Genomic DNA, 21,182 nt, shown 5'->3' with positions numbered 1-21,182 from the left:
ACGAGGGAGAGGTGCCGTCAGACCATGACACGTTCATCATCCAGACAGTCTCCGTCACTGCTGCTCGAGCATCTGAAGTTCATCCTCCTTGTTTTTTCGTCAGCCACAGAAATCCATATGTTGTTTCTTAATTGTTACTTCACATGCCAGAGATTTGATTTGAGCTCTACCCTGGACACTTGAATATTTAAAATGCTCTTCTTCCCACAATCTTCTGCAAGATTCTTCTCTCACTGAAACAAGATTATTTCAGGAAGTGAACTGTCTGTGTGGGTAGCGTGTGTGTCTATGAATTCCTTGGATAATGTTCACTAAAGTTGACTTGAGCAGAAGTGAATGTGAAAGTATGAGCTTGCTTTGAGGTTCTAACAACACAACTACTGTCATTGTCATGTCTTTTAACCTGCATGAAAGAAAGGGAATATCATCCTAATCATCTCTCATTTGCTGTTTGCACCGTTAAATAACTCATTATTCACATCTTGGGGCAGCGTTCAGTGTGATGAATGCATCAAAACTACAAAGCTGCCAGGTTTTGATCAGAGGGGAACACGAGGAAGCCCAACTTCCTCCACCATTTAAGCAGAAAAGGAGGAGGCTCAATGCATCCCAAATGCCGTGACAAATGCTGATGACTAATGACTAAATAGCCTGATAGACCTGCACCACCTGCGTACTGAGTGAAGCTCACTGATGCCAGCATCACAATGAGTTCCTGATTGAGGGCAGAAATGATCTCAATTAGCACCGTGGCTAGTCAGCGGAAATTACCCTGATCTGCAGAAGATGAATGTCATGGATAATTGTCAGCACGGCCCTGTCAAAGAACAAATCCACAATCAGATGTTTCATCGGTCATAAGAAAAAGTAATTGTTTCTATGTTTTCACGGGATTTAATTTTCAACTTATTGGTCACTTTTTCCTGCTGACTCCAGGTGGCTCCTGCTGATCCCACTGACTACATTTAGAGCAAAAGTGTTTTTTGAGGGTAAAGCTGCTCTAATCAATATTTTGACACAGATAGTTTACCAGAGGACTATGTGTAATGTGATAGGGGTCGCTTGTAGTGACAAACCCTGCATGGAAAACTACTACTGGACTCTGAAACACTACAACTGCTGGGCAGGCATGCCAGCAAAACACAGCTAAAAGGAGAGTGAACATTGGACTTACATTGTTCAGAGGGACACAAATCAACTCAGATGATTGGTGATGTTGTTCTGTCTGCTTCATGTGTAAATAAGCCACTGTTGCTAATGTTACATGTATTTCGTATCTGAAATCTGTTGGAGAGGACAACTTAGCTGGCTAATTCAGTGAAAGGATTCTGTAGAGTAACCCAAATATGGGTGTTCATATTATTTATGACTCAAATCTAAGATCATTTTTTACAGCAACGAGGGAGAAATGGCTTAATTTTACATGCTTGAATTAAAATTTCTCCTATCTTTCTCACTTATCATTGTATATGATATCTGGACTCAAAAAATGGGCACACTGACAAAGAGGATATGTGTAAATGATGCGTGATACATCAAATTTAATTAAAAGTTGTTTTTTTCCCCCGTTCGGTTCAAAATTAAATTGAAGGACAAGATGAACATATTTAATCCATCCATTACGCAGTGCTCAGAAAAACAACTCCAGAGATTAGCTGTTAGTGTGACACCACTTGGTGTTAGCCATATGCAAATTCATCTTCCCTCTTTTTCAATAGTAAATCACACCCACACAGAATCGGAGAGAATACTGCTGGACAAGAGTGGGGAGTGAGGCTATCATTTCTCTTTCACAGTCGGCACTGGCTTTAAATACCTCTGTTTAATTGCTGTGTCATGACAGGATAATTACCACTGTCATTCCAACCATTCACGAGGACTAACAGGCGCGCACACTACCTAACACTTTTTGCCTGTTGGCATGGTTCTGCGGGGAATCGTGGTTGCTGGTTGGCAGCAAAATTCTGGTAAAATAAAATGAACACACGAGTCAGTACTGCGTTTAGAGATGAGTACGAACGAACATGAGGAGGGAGCGGTCCACTGCTTCAAAGCTCTTTGATTCCAGCTTTGGTTGACACTTGTTCATTTGTGCTAATGTACTCCTCACACCTTACAAGAGCACAGCAACACCACCCATGTGTCAGACGTGTAATGGTCTTAACAAGGTTCAAACCCAGACTGGATAGGACTGCATTCAGATCAGATAACACGACTGTGCATTTCACAGCATTGTGTGATAGTTGCCATATTGTAAAATGATGGTAATAATTGCTTGTAGACGGCCAGTTGAACTCATTTGTATTATTTTAAGTCATGTTGTGTCAAATAAATACACTGATGCAGTTGTCATGGGGCTTTGTGTGAAACCTCTGTACAATTTATAAATGCAGTGTGTAAAACCGGCAGTTTAAATGCGATTGCTAAAGCATGGTGACACTCCGCATGAGCTGTTCTCACATGGTTGACAACACCCCAAATGCAGAGACAAAAAGACATGCAGCACGCAGGATGCCCAGTTTGATGGAGAAAGAGCTTAAAAAATGTACAAAAAAGTGAAAGCAAGGTGTATTGTTGTCAGTTTCACATGGGCTGAAGAACTCAGCATGTTTCACAGAATTCTTGGCTGGCAGTGATTTCATGCTCTGCTGCTCAGCCGAAGCTGTCTGTCGTACTGGATGCACTTCAGGTGCTAAAAGGAGAGCGGCGAAAGAAACATGCATGAGCCATCAATGATGGAGAGGGCTTTGGGGATGTGCTTTACAGTGCAGCATGGAAACAAAAGTTGATCAATAACTATGTAATCAATAACCTCTATGATCAATAAAATGTCCACTGACACAAAGGACATAACATGTTCCACAGTGTTGCATTGCAGTGTTGAGCATGAGAAACAATGCAGAGTTTGTCCATATTCTTAAAGAAAAGTCTGCAGTCATTTGCTGGGAAAGACCACATTTTAGCTTTGTGTGTAATTTTGTATTTAAATCTCGAATTATGGCAAATTGTCGTAAAGAATCTGATATTCTCCCCTCAGATCAGACGCATGTTTCCTAAGGAGAGATGAAACAGGTTGAAGCTTTCATTCATCCCGTCTGCTGCCACTCTTACCTGTACACACCATAAACTGCCTTTTAGCTGCACACATGGTTCAGCAGTTTATCTTAACTGCAGTTCCTGCATTGTTTCAGTGGTACCAGTGCTTTCAAAGGGGCAATGTGTGACATGGACAGAATTGTTATTTAAAACATTAAAAATAATGAAAATGGGCTGCACGGTGGCACAGCAGGTAGTGCGCATGCCTCACAGCAAGAAATTGCCGGTACGATCCCCGGGTCGGGCACTCCGGCTTCCTCCCACAGACCAAAAACATGCTCATTAGGTTGATTGGTGACTCTAAATTGCGAATGGTTGTCTGTCTCTATATGTTGCTCTGCGATCCAGGGTGTACCCCGCCTTTTGCCCACCTACAGCTGGGATAGGCTCCAGCCCCCCCGCAGCCCTGAAAGGGATAGGCGGTATAGAAAATGGATGGATGGATGATGAAATCCTATGATGATGAAATATTATCAAGAGAACATGAAGAAGCAACAGTTCTGGTGGCGAGGATGTCAAAAGACATCTATGTGTTGCAGAGATTTTTGCTGAAGCAATTTACTCAGCACTGGCAGTTGTCTGGGATTTGGACTGTTATCTTATTGGCTATAAGTACGGTACAAAATGCAGCCTTGAATTCAAGTGGAGGGTATGTTTCAGTGTCAATAAATCAATTCTGCTTCAGATGTAAAGAAAAAACTGTGAAAGTGTGGTGATGCATGGAATAACACGCCTGTTCATTGTTCAGCCCTGCGGCCTGTGAGAGCCTTCAGTCACCCACTGCTAGACCTTTCTGGCCTGTGTGCTGACCCAAGACATTAACTTCTGAATGATTCCTCAATGGTCACCTCTGATCACCTCTATGGGCTCACTGCCATGTGCACTAAGTCAGTTAGAATATGGTTCACCTCACTGCTGAGAGAAGGGAAAATGATTGGCACGACCAGAAAAAAAAGTTTTTTATATATTTATTTATTTATTTTCACTCATGAGTGCATCTCATCCTTCCTGCACATGATTTCAGCAAAACAGGACTCTCCACGTCATCTATTTGTGGTACATACTTTTGATTTTGCAGATTATACGTGCAGCATGGTACAGCATAGTTCAGACAACACTCTGTGTGACTGGGTTTTATGAGCTCAGAGCACACGCACATATTTTCACACTTAATTGTGGTGCAGATGTAAAAAAGGTTGATTTGCGCAGGGTGCTGGAATAGAAATGGAGATACAGTGTTTACTGGCAGGGCTGAACTCAGCAGGGCTACTGCAAAAATATATGGTACAGACAAACAGCTTTTCAGCGTACATGAGGTGTGTTGATTATGATACAATACCCCTCATCAGGGATCAGAAACACTCAGCAGATCAGCATCTGGTTCTCTATTTATAGCTTTGGGACAGAGTTGTTTCTTTCCACAAACATGCACTGGATTGAAGTATCAAAACTGAAATGAAGAGTGATTTTATGGCCGGAGCACTCACCTTCATACCTTCCTCCATGTAATATTTGTTTTACACAGTTCTCTCATTTTCCGTCATCTTGTATATGAAATGTCGATTATGCTGGGAGTTCCTCCAAAACATTACTCCAATAACAAAATGTTCTCTGTGATTCTATTAATTTGAAGCCAGTCTGTATTTTTTGTCTCAGCTGTTTAAATGCTTTAGTGTGGTGTACTCTCCAAAACACATATTCAGCATTGCACTGCTATCTAGTGGATACACCACACATTGCAAATAGTATCCTCCCAAAGTCAAGGCAGAGCGGTGATGAACATAGCATAGTAGGTATGCCTAGTCGCTATACAAACCTATGGCTAGCTGACCTTTGTCTCCTATATTTTCCCTCTGTTTGAACCAGTTACAAAAGTTCAAATACTTCTGTATTTTAAATTAAAAACAGGCTGACATGTAATGTTTGCTCTAACAAGTCCCAATCATGTTTTTGGTCCTGATCCTTTAAAGTTGAGTACCTGTGATTCCAAGTCTGATCTGGTATCTATTTTAGATTTAATGGAGTGGGTTATCACAATCAGGGTACATGTCTGTACCAAGAGGCACATACTGTAGTCTCATAATCCATGTGATCCTCTCACTAAATATTTCTGCTGGATTGCTTCTATAGAATGAAGTGGCTCACTTGTCTTTGCTGTGGAAATATGACTTTCTTGTTTGTGTCAAACATATTTAATATTTTCACAGTATTCTTGAGTACATATGCACATACTGTAGTGTTCGTGCAGTGCTGTTAAAAATGCCGTCACACTGAGCATGGATTTTCCTTACTGAGCTTGGACAGCTTGACAAAACATTCTCAGCACGTGCACCACTTCCTGGACATTTTCCTCTGCCCTCCACCACATCTCTTGGCCTTCATCAGTGAATGGAGTTTGCTCAGTAGTCATGGAGATGGTTCAGTTGTTCTCATGTTGTCTAAGTATGAAATTTCAGCCACATGATATGAGGCTCACATCATCACGTTTGCATGAGGGCAAATGGTACAAAATGTAAACGGGGCTCTGAAAAAAGCACCTGGAATATATCGAAAGACATCTGTGTGAGTGAGTTAGAATAGAACTGGCTCAAGTGTGATCATGTGACCGAAGGACATTTTCACATAAATATCACAACTTCTCTGTCTCTCTCTGTGTGAATGTATGTTCTTCATGAGTGTGTGTGCTGTGTCATGTGTAAATGAAATGCTAGGCTCTCATTTTCCTGGTAATATCAGCGTCACCACGCAAAGTGTAGCATGGCAGCCTGTGATTGCCACAGGGACTGATGAACAACACATTAGGTAGATGAACATTGTAAAAGAGACTGGGAAGAATCTTTCCATTTTTTCTACTATTTCTTCAATTAATATTCAAATGGAAATGATGTCTTGATATTGTTAAGAGACAACAAAGCCAGAACTCAGTCTGTCATGCAACTGCATACACGACACAGGTTCATGGAAAACGTTAATTTAAAGAACTTTTGGGGCTCAATTTACCTTGACTGTCTACAGTCTCTCACCACTTTGAATGGATCATTTCTATGGTTTCTTCTCTTCAAGCTCTTGATGTGAAAAGAGGACCAACATGAAAGTTGTGCCAGAAAATACTACAGCTTGTGTGCAAAGTAAATGCAAAAACACACAATATACCAGTTCTGTGCAGGATTGGATTAGACAATGAGCAAACCTGGAAGCTATCACACTACACTTGGACATGGATGACAGATTCACCAAAGAAAAATGAAAAAAATATATAATATAAACAGCTGAAAAGAAAGAGTCATTTAGAGTGGGTTACAGTGTTAACACGTTAACCGTGTTAACAATCCCCAGACTACACTACCCAGCGTGCACCGGGGTTTATGTGCGTTGCGTTTGGCTGACCCCCCGTACGCCCCTCCTGGTCCTCGGGTAAACTGACAGCTTTTACTGCAGTGCAACTCGGACCAAGAGCCCCGTGAACAACTGAAGGAGAAGCTGAAGCTGAAGAAAACCAATGGCTACTCACGCTAGCACGCGCTGCCGCCTCTTTTATAGACACAACAGTTTAAGAAACGTCAGAAAACTCGTGCAATGCGTAAACCGGGACATTGAGCGACTGTACTCCAGTGCTACGCACAAGGAAAATAAACTTGAACTTGGAGACTCGACTTTGTCTGCTGCCAACTTCGCCTTACCTCTGAAAAGCAGACCGAGAGAGGTAATACTGCCCGCAGGTCACACACGGTGCTGAGGTATTCACCGTGAAGGTCTCACCTCAGGCTAGCTGCTGGGATGATTAGCTAACGTAACGTTGTCATGTTAGGTGACAACGTGTGTGAGTATGTAACAGAGCTACAACCTCTGTCTAGTTAAGGGCCTGAGAAAAGCTAAACCAGCTAACACTGTTATGCACTAAACATTAAGCCAACGAGTTAATACTACGACAGGGTTACAAAGGACGCCAGCAATTTTACACCACTTTGTTAGATCCTTTGTGTGTCTGCCTGGTCGGTACTTGAACTCACCACTGACAGGGTGAATGAACTAGGAAACATGTTTCCAAAGCATTTTAAAGGGCTCTCTGAGAAGTAGTGATGGCTGTTGTTGAAGGAGGACCACTGAATTGAACCTGTTAGCCTCAAATTACTCTTCCCACGTGTGTCGCACAGAAATAAGCAGATGCAGAAATGTTCAGTTGGGTCTTTGGCTGAGTTCTGTGATTACCTTCAGTGTGTTTAATCTGCCGCCGAGTCACGTTTTTGCTGATAACATCTGACCCAGCAGCTGTGGACAAGGGTCAGGAGCTACAAGGCAGCATGCCTTCTTTCAAAGAACTCCGTTTTGTAACTTCCAAAAAAACCCAAATGTTTACTGGTTTAGGGGCAAAGATCCAGCCTCAGACTGATATAAATATAATAAACATACAGAGCAACCAAGTCGTCATGAGTTTGATGTAAAATAAGATTGTAAAGCAAGACATGCCAGGTCTACTGCACCCTCTTTATCAGGTGTGTCCACATGTCATATCAGTGCCACAATGTCTGTCCTGTTTTCTTTATCCGTAGGAGAGGTTAAGAGATGATGGCATATTGCCCTTTTCAGCATTCTTGACCGACAGCTTTGGCCGGAAACACAGCTACCTGCGCATCTCCCTGACTGAGAAATGCAACCTGCGCTGTGAGTAGATGTTCCCACTGTGCCACATTAAAGGCTTACCTGCTTGTGCTTATCCAGCCAGTTGAAGAAAGCACATTCAGTAGCTGCTATTGCCACCACCACAGCTCTGGCTGATAATATTAGATTTCACTGATCCTCGTGGGAATGCAGTTTTCCCTCTCTTATAGAGGTCAGGGTCAACTGTAGAAAAGCAGTCAAAGATGCTTAAGCAGTGGGAAGTTTGTGCAGGGTGCAGAACTGCTGGGGCAGATATTTAAACATATTGGGGAATTGGCTTGAAAACCATATGTATAATGAACAGGTTACATAACATGCTGGTTAAAAAGCTGCTCCATGTATCCGCTCACGCTGGGTCAGATGGGTGCAGGTCAGAGAAACCAGTTCATCACCAGCATAAGTGTAATCTTGAGAGTAAGGAACAGCTACTGATGACACCTGATAACAAGTCAACGCAAGATATTTTTACAGGTGTGTTGCTAAGTACATCCACTTCCGTGGCACTTTCACCTTGAATGTTTCAATCCCAACTGAACCCCAGCAGCAAATGACAACTTTGCTAATGTTGGATAAAAGCGTCTTTTGAATGCCACATCACATCTTTGGTGTCCTGTTACCATTTTACCTTCCTCCCATCTTCAGGCCAGTACTGCATGCCAGAGGAGGGGGTGAAGCTTACGCCACGGGCCCAGCTGCTGTCCACCTCCGAGGTTCTGACCCTGGCTCGTCTCTTTGTGCAGGAGGGGGTGGAGAAAATCCGCCTGACTGGAGGAGAGCCCCTCATCAGACCTGATGTGCTGGATATCATCTGTAAGGAACCAGTAAAAACTGAGTAGGGCCTGCTTATCTCAGCTGGTGTTCAGGTGGATTAAGGTGTGCTGCCAGTCTGTCACATTAGTTCACTATCATTTATGTTGAAAGACGGGTGTGTCCACTGCTCTTAAGTCACAAATCCAGGAAGCTGGTTTGTGTTATTCAATGCAGCGTTTGGCATCTAAGGCTATCAATGATTCACGTGCTGTCGACGAGAACTTTTCTAAGTGACACGAGGAGAGAAAAGGAGAGAGACAAGAGGAGCAGGAGGAATTCTCCATGCATGCCTTCAGATTAAGACATACATGTGGAAGGGAAAAGTATGCACACCGCTGTGTGCTTAGTCCAATGACAAATCATCACTCTGCTTTGATTTTACAGCCTAATTTGTTGATTATCCGTTGCAGCCTCGGCCCCTGAGGACCATGTTTTGAGACCAGTGCTTGTGGGAACAATGCTAAAGCATGACATGAATGAATGAAGCAACGTGGTGTGACTGATTGCTAATGTCTTTGTGACCAGAGGAGCGTAGGTTTCCAGCAGCTCCATAAAGATCACCAGTTATCAATGTGTCATGTGACAGGCCACCACTGTGACCTCACAGGACGCTCATTAAAGCGGATAATTTGAATGAAGTCAGAACAGGAACTAGACTTCTGATTTTCTGTATTTGTTGTTATTGTTCTTTGAGAATGGGAAACAGTGCATAGTTTTTGAGTTTTCTAGTAACTACCAGCTAGTTTGAAACTAATAATTTGCTAAATGAAGTTGCAAAAAAGTAAGAAACATCTTTGCACGTAAAGACTTAATGTGTAAATCCGTTTCTCGGAAACATCTTTAGAGTCATCCATTCACAAGCAGTCACCTATGTAAACCTGAAGTCACTGTAGCCTCACCAGCTGTGGCTGATAAGTGCTACAACCAGCAGGTTTTGGGGGCTTAGTAACTAGTATTCATGCAGATCTTAGTGGGTAATGTCAACTAAAGCTAACCTAGCTAATGCTATTAAGTCATTTAGTCTGACATTATTAACATAACACTTAAAAATTGCCCTTAAAAAGTCGCCTCAATTTCCATCATTATTACACATTTTCATATTCCCACTTTTACCTTTCAGTCCAAGGGTCATGTATAGGTAGACAAAGTCTCGACAGTTAGCTCAGTTAGCTATGGACGCATGACAGAAACTTGTGTAAATATTTATCACCACAGTTTTGTCTAACTCACTCCCTTCTTTCTTTCTCTTTGTTCCCATGTTTGCTGTCCCTCTACAGCAGAACTAAGGAAACTGGAGGGCCTGAAAACAATCGCAGTGACGACCAACGGCATGAACTTGGCCAGGCTTCTGCCTAAGCTGAAAGACGCTGGCCTTGACCTGATTAACATAAGCCTGGATTCACTGGTACCTGCCAAGTTTGAGTTCATCGTCAGGCGGAAAGGTACGGAAAAGTGTTCGTCACACAACGTCAGCTGCAAGACTTGAAGGAAGGTTAAGTGACTGAAGCTTAAATGTAATGGGATATGTAAAAGTTTGGCAGATTAGTACAAGAACAGGTGTTGCAAAACACAAGTTTTTGATGCCCTGCTACAGTTTTGTTAGGATGAGACTGTATATGTCTCCTATCCCTGTTGCTGTACTCTTTGTCCAAAAGTAGCAATGGACAGCCTAAATCACTGTGGTGTATATGTGCCTATAGCTGTGGGTCGATCCCTGTAGGTTAGTGAAGGAGGCTGTAGGCTCTAAACACATGGAGTCAGTGGACAGCAGGGCAGAGCTCTGGGTGGTTGGCGTATGGAAGGTAGACACAGATGGACCGACTGAGATCAGGAAATGAAGGAGAGAAAAAGGAGCAGTGGCCATACTGGCAGGTGGAAAAAAAGGTCGTCTGAGCCAGTCCTCTTTATCAACACCTGATTTTTATGCCTCCGCGCCGGCAACAACCATGGCTGGACGCACCAAATAATATATGATTCTGGACACATTCTGTAAACTGCAACTCGATTGGCCGAGGGAGGCAAACAATCTCAAGCTGGTAATTGTAGTTTTGTTCTTCAGTCAGTATTAGCAGACATTAGATCTGTAGCTATAACTGAAAGAAACCGTGAGTCTTCGTCCTCAGTGAGCTTATCTCGGATTTTAAGTACAACACGTGGCCTTTAATTGCTACTACGAGAATTCTAGATGACAACATAAGCCTGAGCTCCTGCAGAGACGCTGAGCAGCCAGTGCAGGTCCGCCTGGATTTGTGGGTTAAATGATGAGTCTGACCTCGGCAGTTTGCTGTTAAAACATTCAGGCTGCTGCTGAGGGATTAGCTGGAGATGTTTATATATCAGGGGTTTGTCTCATCGTGGGCTCAGACAGATGGTAAAAGGCTGTGAACAGAGAAAGCAGAACTTGTGCTGTGACGGCCTGTGAAGCTGAAGCAGACGTATATTGTGTCATGCATTATATGGAACACATAATTCAAAGATATTAAGGTAAGATTAATGTGTTACGTGTACTGTAAGTTTGAGCATTTCAGCATTAGTTTCTGTCTGTTTTTCCAGGGTTCCACAAGGTCATGGAGGGCATTGATAAAGCCATCGAAATGGGCTACAACCCTGTCAAGGTATTTTACCTGGAAATGTTTACTATATTTTAGTTCATTTTTTTATCTCTCTATTGTTTATCTCTCTTTTTATAAAAAAACAACTAAAGATAACAACACAGCATCGCTCTGGAGGAGTCAGAGACTTCAGTCTCCTTCTGCTGATGGATGTTCAGTGTTGTAATCAGTGGCCTGTTGTTGGGTGCTGTCCTCTGTAGGTCAACTGTGTGGTGATGCGAGGCCTCAACGAGGATGAGCTGCTGGATTTTGTGGCGCTGACAGAGAAGAAGCCTCTGGAGGTGCGCTTCATTGAATACATGCCCTTCGATGGTGAGTGCTGACTTCCTGCTGTGTCTCATCATCCAGATCAGGAAAGGTATCTGGAGAGTAGCATTATATTACTGGGCCATTATTGAGACATTTGAAGACATTTAAATATGACTTCATTGACTTAATTTAAATTATTTTAAAACATGCTTATGCTACAATGCTTATTGCTGGTGCAGCAGGTCTTAAACAATACTTAATATACAGTATTCATGTAAGTCTTTAGGAATCAAATAAGACAAATGAAGGGTATGACTCAAATAACTGCTGTGTTATATAATGTATAATGTGTTTTTGGCCACTCAGCACAGCTTGTTTTTATGCAAATTCTAAGCTTTTAATGTTCCTTTTTCCTCCCGTTCCCTCTGAAGAAAATGCAGTCTGCTCAGTTTTGCTTGCGGAAACATTTCTACTGCACATGCAAGTCACTGCTGGTTAGATTATCAGTGAGCTGAAAGATGCTGTGGCTTCTGATATGCTACACAGTACACTGACCCATGGTGTCTCTTCTCCTCTGTGTAGGCAACAAGTGGAACTTTAAGAAGATGGTGAGCTACCAGGAGATGCTGGACCACATTAGGCAGCAGTGGCCCAACCTGGAAATGCTTCAGACTGGACACACAGAGACCGCCAAGGTCGATGTCTCCATCTGTGTGACATTATTATTCATTTGCTAGCAAAGATGATTAATTTAGCTTCCTCATTTCTCTGACATAAACATCAGGATGATGCTAGTACTGTCCATCCTTGTTTAAGCTAGTGTGCATGATTTAGATCAAACACTCTGTCACTGGTTTGACCACTTGAAACCATTTTTAAAGAGCTCATTGTTTGACACTTTTCTCTCTCTTGGAGCAGACATTTAAAGTGCCAGGCTTCAAAGGTCAGGTGGGCTTCATCACCTCCATGTCTGACCATTTCTGTGGCTCCTGCAACCGCTTACGCATCACTGCAGACGGCAGCCTCAAGGTAAAGCTGCTCTTAATGACGTCTGTTTTTGTCTTAATGCTGCACTGTGTGCACACATAGATCTACATACGTCATTAATCTCATCCCTTCTTTGGTTTGGCACCATCCATGATGGGTCGGTCTTCCTTCAGGTGTGTTTGTTTGGGAACTCTGAGGTGTCCTTGAGAGATGTCTTGCGCTCCGGAGCATCACATGAAGAGCTACTGCAAATCATTGGAGCTGCTGTGGGCAGGAAGAAGAAACAGCACGCAGGTAGAGTGTGTGCGGTTAGGTTATATACAACACATCATTTGTACTAAACTCAGTTCTAGTGGAGTGTAATATCTTCCTGTTTGTGTCTTCAGGCATGTTCAGTATCTCCCAGATGAAGAACAGGCCCATGATCCTCATTGGTGGGTGACGTTGCTGTACGTACAAATCTCTGACACACAGTATGTTCCATCACTGCCACCATACTTTTTTTCTACATTCACAACTTATTCATTGTGAGCTGTGCAGCTTCAAGATGCATTTACATTGAACTTTTAGCTAAATTTTGAAGAATGCATCTTCGTGTCAATATAAAAGGTAGTTTGTTTTTGTAAAAGTTTGCTTGACTAATGTTCTCTTTTTCCAACAGGCGCCACATCCCAAAAGCCATTGTCTTTGCCAAAGTCACCAAACAGTCAGAGAGCTTTCCCCGTTGTTTGCCAGCTTACGAACCACACACCCCTCTCTCCAGCAGCAGCTCCTGTCCATCGAGGCAGCGGGAGAGTCCTGAACAGCAGTGGTTCTTTGTGCCTTCCAGACTCTACTCCTTCAGCACAGGCAGCCCATGTTAGCTGCTCTGAAACCTTAACGAGTGGGGGTACCCACGTTCTATCACATATCAACAAAGAAAAACCCAATGCGACGGACAGCCTGGCCAGTGCAGCACCCCTTCACTCCAGTGAGTTTGGGAATGGGCTCGTTCTCACCAGCTGTCACACTGAGACTTCAAGTTTTACTACACGCACAAATGTCATTAATGAAGGCTGTCTCAGGTACGCACAAGCCAGTGTTCCTAATGCTTTGAGGAGCCGCTTACTCAGGACCCCAGCAACACCTATTTTTATGAATGCCAAAATACATCTTAAACACTACAATGTTAGACTGTGCCACAATCAGTGTTCCAGCGATTCCAGTGATCAGACTGAGTCAGACAACAGTCACCTGTATGACACCACCGAAGCACAGTTAACGCATACTGACGCCCAGGGTCGAGCCACTATGGTGGACGTTGGGGGGAAAGCTCCCACACGTCGCACGGCCACAGCCCGCGCCACCGTCATGTTAGGCTCCACTGCCTTCCGCCTGCTTCGGGATAACCAGCTGACCAAGGGTGACGCCTTGGCTGTGGCGCAGTTGGCTGGCATCATGGCTTCCAAGCAGACTTCAACCCTCATCCCGCTGTGTCACACGCTCCCGTTAGACCACGCCTCTGTCACCTTTGACCTGGATGAGCTGCAGAACACCGCGGTCATCACAGCAACGTGTCGCACCACGGGCCGGACAGGAGTTGAGATGGAGGCTTTGACAGCTGTCTCTGTTGCAGCGCTGACCATCTATGACATGTGCAAGGCAGTGAGCCATGACATCATCATCACGGAAGTTAAACTGCTCAGTAAGACAGGCGGGAAGAGGGACTTTCATCGCCATCCTTCACCTCCTCCCTCACTGATGAATGCAGCCCAGGAGAAGGGAGAATGAATGACATAAAACTGCACCAGTTTTCACCAGAAGTGTCATATTTTTCTGCAAACTAACATTTATGCCATCAGAATAATGTGAATTATAATATGTGTGCTTTGTAATGACTTGATCTTTCATTTATCCCACACAATATGAATCATGTTATCTGTCTTCATGTTAACTTTGATTATGATTTGCAAGTCATTTCAGTGTCATACCTGAGGCTGCAGTGTTTGTTTTGGTCTCTAGAGGGTGCCCAAGTACCACATTAAAAGCCTCTGATGGTCTCTGCAGAGAACAAAGTGAGGGCGACCTCAACACTATGGACAGGTTGAATGCATTTACCTTTTATTAGCTTACATGAACTTTGAAGATAACTCCATTTGGAATGAAGCCCAGGTGCCTGAGCTGAAAGCTGAGCACAGGAGTCTAAGGTTCAGTGTCTTGATGATTTTCCCAAGTTGAAGAAACATCAGATACTCTACATGCTCCTCTGCTTACCTGCTCTGACTTGCTGTAATTCGCAGTACTATGAATGTTTTTCACATCATTCTTCATCATCAGTGATAATTGGCCAAGAATTCAATTACTGGATTTCATTTTATTTATTTTTCTTTCCCTTCTACCTCTATTGTACACGAGATGCACTGGATAATTGTACTCACACTACATTACAGTGGACGATGATAGTAAGGTGTTTTTTTTTTTTTTTAGCTCTTGCTCAGAAATATCTGAGTTTTTTCCTCTCTTTACCCCCAGAATGTACTTGAAAGAATGTGTAAATCTTGCTGTGTGGTGAAGTAACAAGTGATGCAGCCTCAACATACTGCATGTCACATTCATTTCAACCGTGTTACTGAAGGTACAGCTCTCTGGTCTGTTCTCACTGGTTGGAGAACTGAAATTTGCTGTTTTTGTATCATAACAAATACAACCCTGATTCCAAAAAAGTTGGGATGAATGTTCAACCTCGCTCCATCCTTGCTTGTGAATGACTGAGCCTTTCCAGGATTGCCCTTTCATACCCAATCATGATGCTATCACCTGTTACCAATGAGCCTGTTTACCTGGTGTTTTTGGAGCATTCCACATCTTTCCCAGTCTTCAGTTGCTCCTGACACAACTTGTTTGAAGCATGTTGCTGCATCAAATTCAGAATAAGCAGATATTTACAAAAATCAATGAAGCTGATGAGACCAAACATTAATATATTGCCCATGTTCTGTTCTCAGTTGAGTATGTCAAAAAGGATTAGCAAATCATCACATTCTGTCTTATTTGTTTTACACAGCATCCCAACTTTTTTGGAATCGGGCTTGTAGTAGATTGTATTCGCTCTGCGTCCGGCTCATTTCTTGAAGATGTAAATGCAAACAGTGAGTTGCTAGAGGCTTGTGTAGCAGTTATTTTCCCTTTTAAAAATTAAAATATTCTGCAGTCTCTTTCCTGTGATGTCTTAATATTGAGTCCTGTGTGATACCACAAGGTGCTTTCTGTCACTTACAGCATACAGTATGTTCTGTGGTGTCTTATCTGCTAATTAAAGAAAACTAAAACGACAGGGGTTCATCCCAAAGGACATTCATAATGTTTTTTTCAGTTCATAGGTCTTTTATTTTAGATGAATTGCTTTCTTTTCTAAATGTCTTTCTGTTACCAACCAAAAGCCAAACGCATTGTGAATCATTTTGCCAGTATAGGTGGAGTCATCTGGCTGGAGGAGGTCCAAACTGCAGCCGCTGACATGAAAAACAGGCTTGTGATCATCATACACACAATAACATACTTATTTGACACACTCTGGCTTTGTTGTGTCTGTGGAGCTAGTCTATACAGGCACATGTATGATGTAATGGAAAAAAAGAGTAAGCTTTCTGAAGAGGGAACTTAAACCTCCTCTAGACTGCTATCAAGGGTGCAGTTAAAATTACCACCAAAAAACAAACACAGGCCAGACAAACAGCCGCCCAGCTCACCTAGCAAAAGTTATGACCACTCCACCCCTTAACTAAACCCAGCTGATGTAAAATGGGTTTATCAGTGGGATCAGTTCTTGGTCCACAGTGTGGTTTTGTTGGTCACGTAGGTAAGGCTCAGCCTTGTCTGGGAGGTGTTTCTTCCCAGGCTGTTTCCTAGTTTCCTTAGTTTCAGTTTAATGCATTTCCTGATGAAACTGCTTTTGCTGAAAGCAGCCAAGTTTCACTTCTCTAACCTTTACAGTTTGTGAGATACTAGTGATTGTATGCACAACCAATTCACAAGTTATAGCAGTTTAAATGACAGTAATTTGACCACACCCATAAACTTATGGACTGTGTTTGGGAATCATGTTTCTAGATGTAAGCATGTAGGGTAGGTTCCACATGGAAAAATGGATGGAAAAAACAAATATTATAAAGAGTGAAGACAACAAAATCACACTAATTATCAGTTAACAGAATAAAATTTGCGGCTTGGATGTTGCCCCAAAGAAAAAAAAAAAAACACTAAACCATGAAAAACAGGTTTGTAAATGAAACTGTAAATGTAGATGAAATTTTCTCACATTTTCATTTTATTTTTATTCAGTCATCTATATGTGTGGGTTAAATGTTTGTTAAGAATATTGAACTGGAAGATTTGCTTTTCATTATTGGAACTCGTTGTTATAAATGACTAAGTATTTTTGTTTCTTTCATGTAAACGGACAAAACATAACCTCTGTGGCAGAAGTAATTACATATAGTGAATGAAAAAACAAAGAAGTAGCAGGACCATGCTTGCTTAGTCACATCCTAAAACAGATTAAGGGCTACTGACCTTTCATGACATGCTTTTCAGTTTATTTTCTCTTACTATGGTTATTACACCAAAATATCAGCCAAATCCTTGTGAAAACTTACTTGTGAATAAATCTGACTCTCATTCTTAGCATTTAAATGTTGAAACAAAAGCTAATGAGCTGAATTTTCTCTTTACATATTTATTTTATATTTTCATAGTCGTGTTATTGTTAGCATTATTTTGGCTTACATGAACTTCCATACATTCACGGTCCAATCACTTGACCGGTAGTTGATAGATCATGTGACAAAGCAGGCGCCTTTCCGGACTTCACTTCCTTTTCTGACAAACAGCGTATTTTAGCAGGTAAAGAAACGCATTTTTTCACCGTATAGTTCATTTTAACAGCTAATTAGTAACGTTGCTTTCACATTAGCTGAGTGGCATGAACTGACTGCAGTAAATGTGCATTCAGCTGAACTTGGCAGAATCCGCTTCTGTTCAAGTTGCTCGGTTTGCTAACATTAGCCACCGTCTCGCCAAACTCAATTCAAAATCTTAACAATTTACCGTGAGCTTGCTTGCGTAATGCTAACCGTTACAGACCGTTGTATCTACCGCGATAGTAGTCAACATCCAGCCCTTCGTGAGACAAACCTGTATTTTAGAACTTTTTTCTTTCTTTTTCTGTTTTCTTTCTTTTCTCTATTTTTTTGTAGGTAATGAACATTGTACTCCAACAACTTCGACAATCCTTCAGCACATCACATATCCAATTGTCAGTGTTTGAATGGAGATCTGCGTGATGTTTTCTCAGACTGTGTCTCCTTCAGATTAGCATGGCGCTGTAACATGATAACATCTCTCTTATCGTTTAAGACAGCATAATGAGGCTGGTCATTCTGGACGACTATGACCTGGCCAGTGAGTGGGCAGCAAAATACATCCGCAACAGAATCATCCAGTTCAATCCCTCTGCAGAGAGATACTTCACGCTGGGCTTGCCTACAGGTGAGCACCTCTCACACAAACTGTGCTATTCTGCTAGCATTAGTGATCAAAGTGTTTCTGTATCTTTCTCCATCTGAAACTGTTCATTAACGTGTGCCATCTCTCTCAGGGAGCACTCCGTTTGGCTGTTACCAGAAGTTAATTGAATACTACAAAAGTGGAGATCTCTCATTCAAATATGTGAAAACCTTCAACATGGATGAATACGTAGGTGAGTTGTAGGCTGACTAATTCAACTCTCAGCTTTTCCCTCACTGTTAGACCTCATTCAACTTCACTATTAAGTCTTTGTAAGCAGCTTTGAAGTGCTCTAGCATTAAATTGGACATCATGAGGCATGTTGTTGTACTTGTTTCGTTGCTTTCCAGGAAGTCTCAGGGCGAGTGCAACTTGTACTCATGTTCATGCAGAGAGTAGCAGAATGTCAGTGCGGGCCTTCAGGAGCAGCACTTGACTGTGCAATGATGGAAGGCCCCTGCACACTGAGTGATAACAGCAAGCTCACAGGCTTATTTCATGTCGCACATGGCCCTTAAGATAGGACAAAAAGCCAGAGGCTGGATTCATGCCACTGCAGCCCTTTGATTAAAAAATGGCACTCTTTTTCTCCAGGTCTGCCTCGCGCTCATCCGGAGAGCTATCACTCCTACATGTGGAACAACTTCTTCAAGCACATCAACATTGATCCAGCCAACGCTCACATTCTGGATGGAAACGCAGAGGACCTGGAGGCCGAGTGTCAGGCTTATGAGCAGAAGATCGCAGAGGCTGGAGGGATCGACTTGTTTGTAGGAGGTCAGACTTCAGACGCCTCTCGTCAGTCAAATAGCCTGGTGGAGGTCTCGTAGGGATCATTTCATGTCTTGTGTGATGCTCAGTCTCTGTCCTGTTCTCTCTCTGTAGGTATTGGCCCTGATGGTCACATAGCATTCAATGAGCCGGGTTCCAGCCTTGTTTCCAGGACCAGAGTGAAGACCCTTGCTAAGGACACCATTGTGGCCAATGCTCGATTCTTTGGCAACGACCTCTCCAAGGTTCCCACCATGGCTCTGACTGTGGGCGTAGGAACTGTCATGGATGCAAAGGAGGTCAGATTAAAAGGCAACTGTCATGCAAAAACATAATGTAATGTAAACACGCTGAAATATTCTGTGTTATACACAGTATGTGCTGTCTGTACACGCCTTAAAACTGTCAGAAGATGTACATTTGTTCCCCAAATGTTGCTTTTCTGGGTCCACAGCAAGTCGTGGAGTGTAACGCTGTTGTTGTCCTCTGCGCAGGTGATGATTCTCATCACAGGAGCACACAAAGCCTTTGCTCTGTATAAAGCCATAGAGGAGGGAGTGAACCACATGTGGACGGTTTCAGCCTTCCAGCAGCACCCACGCACCATCTTTGTGTGTGACGAAGACGCCACCCTGGAGCTACGAGTCAAAACGGTCAAATACTTCAAAGGTACCAACACCAGCAGCACCATGTTTATTCTGTTTATTCAATACAGTAATTGAACCAGTTTTTTTTTTAAACTGGACATGTAGAAATAATTCTGAGAGTCTTAATTTAAACTATTCACTCAACTGCAACACGCACGCTGAAAGTCAGTCCTTTACTGAGAGTCATGACATAGAGATGTAATTCTGTCTCTCTTTTTTTTACCCATCTTCATTGTAGGTTTAATGCATGTCCATAATAAACTGGTGGACCCAGTGCTCAGCATAAAGCCAGACCAGTAAAACAGAGATCACCAAGGAAGACAAGTGAAGACGTGAAGATGTCAAAGATCCCTGGATCCTCCATGAACGGACAGCCTTCTTTTTCTGGTGCTGTTCTATACCTGAGGAACTGTTGAACCAGTGTTTGAGTAACTGTCCTGACGTGCGTATTGTTCATCCATAGACGTGAACTGCCTTTGGATAATGTTAGCTTCAGATTGGTCAGATCTTTAATGGGAGGTGAACGATCAGACATCTTGCATTTAGTTGTAATCATGAACTCACTGCACTCAGCAACAGTGAAGACTGTCCTTCTGGCTTTCTCTTTGCATTTAAAAGATTTGATCAATGATTCATCCCCCAGTGAATGATTGCCCAGAGGAAGCAAATGCTCTGTGTTTATGGGTATCTATTACACCATTAAGCAGTTATGGAACTTACTTAAATGAATGTAATGAGAAGTGACCATTGACTCGCTTTTGTACCATCTAGTTCAGCAGCTTCTGCTTCACTATAAGTCAGCCGCCAAGCACAGCCGCAGTGCACCGCAGGACCCTGAAGTCCAAGCACTGAATTTCCTTGAACTGAAGCACATTGAATGAGGGCTTTAATGTCACAAAATGATCTTTTACATGAAGGGCAAAGCAACCTCTGTCTCTGCTCAAAGATGCTCTCTGGTGTCATGTGAGCATCCTCCTTGATGTTTCTCTGGTTGTCTGCTGACTCCTGGTCTTTGACCTTTGACCTCTTGGCAGTGTTCACTGACTCGCTGCCAGCTCCACTGCAGCAGTGGCCAGTCCCTCCAGTAGCGTGCTGTTCAGTGCATGCACAGTGAATGGTTAACTACTGTCAGCACAGTTGTAGTATCAGACAAAGTGTAAAGTAGACCTCGGTGACATCATTTACCCCAGTGACTAACGAAGATTTCCTGTCAAATGCAGCTGCGTGCTGATTCCTGATGCATCTGTTCAACACTTCACTTGTATAGTCAGTATCCTTTTGCAGCCTTTTGCTTAGTTTCTGTGTATTGTGGTGTTAGCTTACGACATTCCTTCCTTGGTTTTCTTTCATTCTTATGTATCTTCTTCTGTCTATCAGGCTGTTACGCACTTGTCTCACACATATACTGCAGTTTTTAATTCTTTATTTTCTAATGTCAATAAAAATCTTTGCTAAGAATCCTTTGCTTCATATTTATGAAATACCTTTAAGGGTAGAATGCATAATGATGTCCTGTTTTTGACGTGTGTCAGAAAGTACTTTTATATTCTGTGTTGTGATGCAATGCCATTGTTCTCCACCGCGGGGCAGTCATTCCTAAGATTTGAGCCCAGTGGAGACCCACGTGTACCCTCATGAGATGCAGTGAGATGGAAATGCGTGGCCAAACCACTGAAGCAAGTTTTATCTGCCAGCAGATCTTCAATTTTTGGTGCAAACAAAACAATATTGACAACGCAGTGCGCAGTTAATCTGAGTTTTCAAAAAAAAAAAAAAAAGCTCTGCTAATCAAATGTTGAAATTGCTC

At 42.6% G+C, this 21,182-nt stretch overlaps 2 protein-coding genes across 3 annotated transcripts; both read left to right on the top strand.

Annotated features, from left to right (window-relative positions):
• Positions 1–6,530: 6,530 nt before the first annotated feature.
• mocs1 (molybdenum cofactor synthesis 1) lies at positions 6,531–15,607 on the top strand. Of its 2 annotated transcripts, none has more exons than XM_070980077.1 (11): positions 6,531–6,799; positions 7,647–7,758; positions 8,398–8,565; positions 9,843–10,007; positions 11,119–11,180; positions 11,378–11,489; positions 12,009–12,121; positions 12,345–12,455; positions 12,587–12,707; positions 12,800–12,847; positions 13,075–15,602. In XM_070980077.1, the coding sequence occupies exons 1-11, from the start codon at positions 6,596–6,598 to the stop codon at positions 14,181–14,183; spliced, it is 2,325 nt and encodes a 774-aa protein (XP_070836178.1). In that variant the 5' UTR covers positions 6,531–6,595; the 3' UTR covers positions 14,184–15,602. The 2 variants fall into 2 exon arrangements, with proteins under 2 accessions (XP_070836178.1, XP_070836179.1); XM_070980078.1 differs by having other exon boundaries at positions 6,533–6,799; positions 12,800–12,862; positions 13,075–15,607.
• A 1,616-nt stretch (positions 15,608–17,223) lies between these two features.
• On the top strand, positions 17,224–20,828 carry LOC139342736 (glucosamine-6-phosphate isomerase 2). The gene is made up of 7 exons (XM_070979981.1): positions 17,224–17,294; positions 17,808–17,939; positions 18,049–18,150; positions 18,552–18,734; positions 18,843–19,027; positions 19,223–19,397; positions 19,614–20,828. The coding sequence occupies exons 2-7, from the start codon at positions 17,816–17,818 to the stop codon at positions 19,673–19,675; spliced, it is 831 nt and encodes a 276-aa protein (XP_070836082.1). The 5' UTR covers positions 17,224–17,294; positions 17,808–17,815; the 3' UTR covers positions 19,676–20,828.
• Positions 20,829–21,182: the final 354 nt, after the last annotated feature.

Source organism: Chaetodon trifascialis, chromosome 14 (genome assembly GCF_039877785.1).
Source record: "Chaetodon trifascialis isolate fChaTrf1 chromosome 14, fChaTrf1.hap1, whole genome shotgun sequence".
Classification (NCBI taxonomy): Eukaryota; Metazoa; Chordata; class Actinopteri; order Chaetodontiformes; family Chaetodontidae; genus Chaetodon; species Chaetodon trifascialis.
The sequence above is the reverse complement of the archived record's forward strand: the minus strand, read 5'-3'. Positions and strand labels throughout refer to the sequence as shown.

What these genes read in the sequence shown, in the direction of transcription:
- mocs1 (XM_070980077.1), top strand. Translation starts at nt 6,596, where the DNA reads ATGGCTACTCACGCTAGCACGCGCTGCCGCCTCTTTTATAGACACAAC. An exon ending in GAAGAAGAAACAGCACGCAG is followed by an intron (nt 12,708 to 12,799) that starts GTAGAGTGTGTG and finishes TTGTGTCTTCAG; the next exon opens with GCATGTTCAGTATCTCCCAG. An exon ending in CAGGCCCATGATCCTCATTG is followed by an intron (nt 12,848 to 13,074) that starts GTGGGTGACGTT and finishes TTTTTCCAACAG; the next exon opens with GCGCCACATCCCAAAAGCCA.
- LOC139342736 (XM_070979981.1), top strand. Translation starts at nt 17,816, where the DNA reads ATGAGGCTGGTCATTCTGGACGACTATGACCTGGCCAGTGAGTGGGCA. An exon ending in CACGCTGGGCTTGCCTACAG is followed by an intron (nt 17,940 to 18,048) that starts GTGAGCACCTCT and finishes CATCTCTCTCAG; the next exon opens with GGAGCACTCCGTTTGGCTGT. An exon ending in AACGGTCAAATACTTCAAAG is followed by an intron (nt 19,398 to 19,613) that starts GTACCAACACCA and finishes TCTTCATTGTAG; the next exon opens with GTTTAATGCATGTCCATAAT.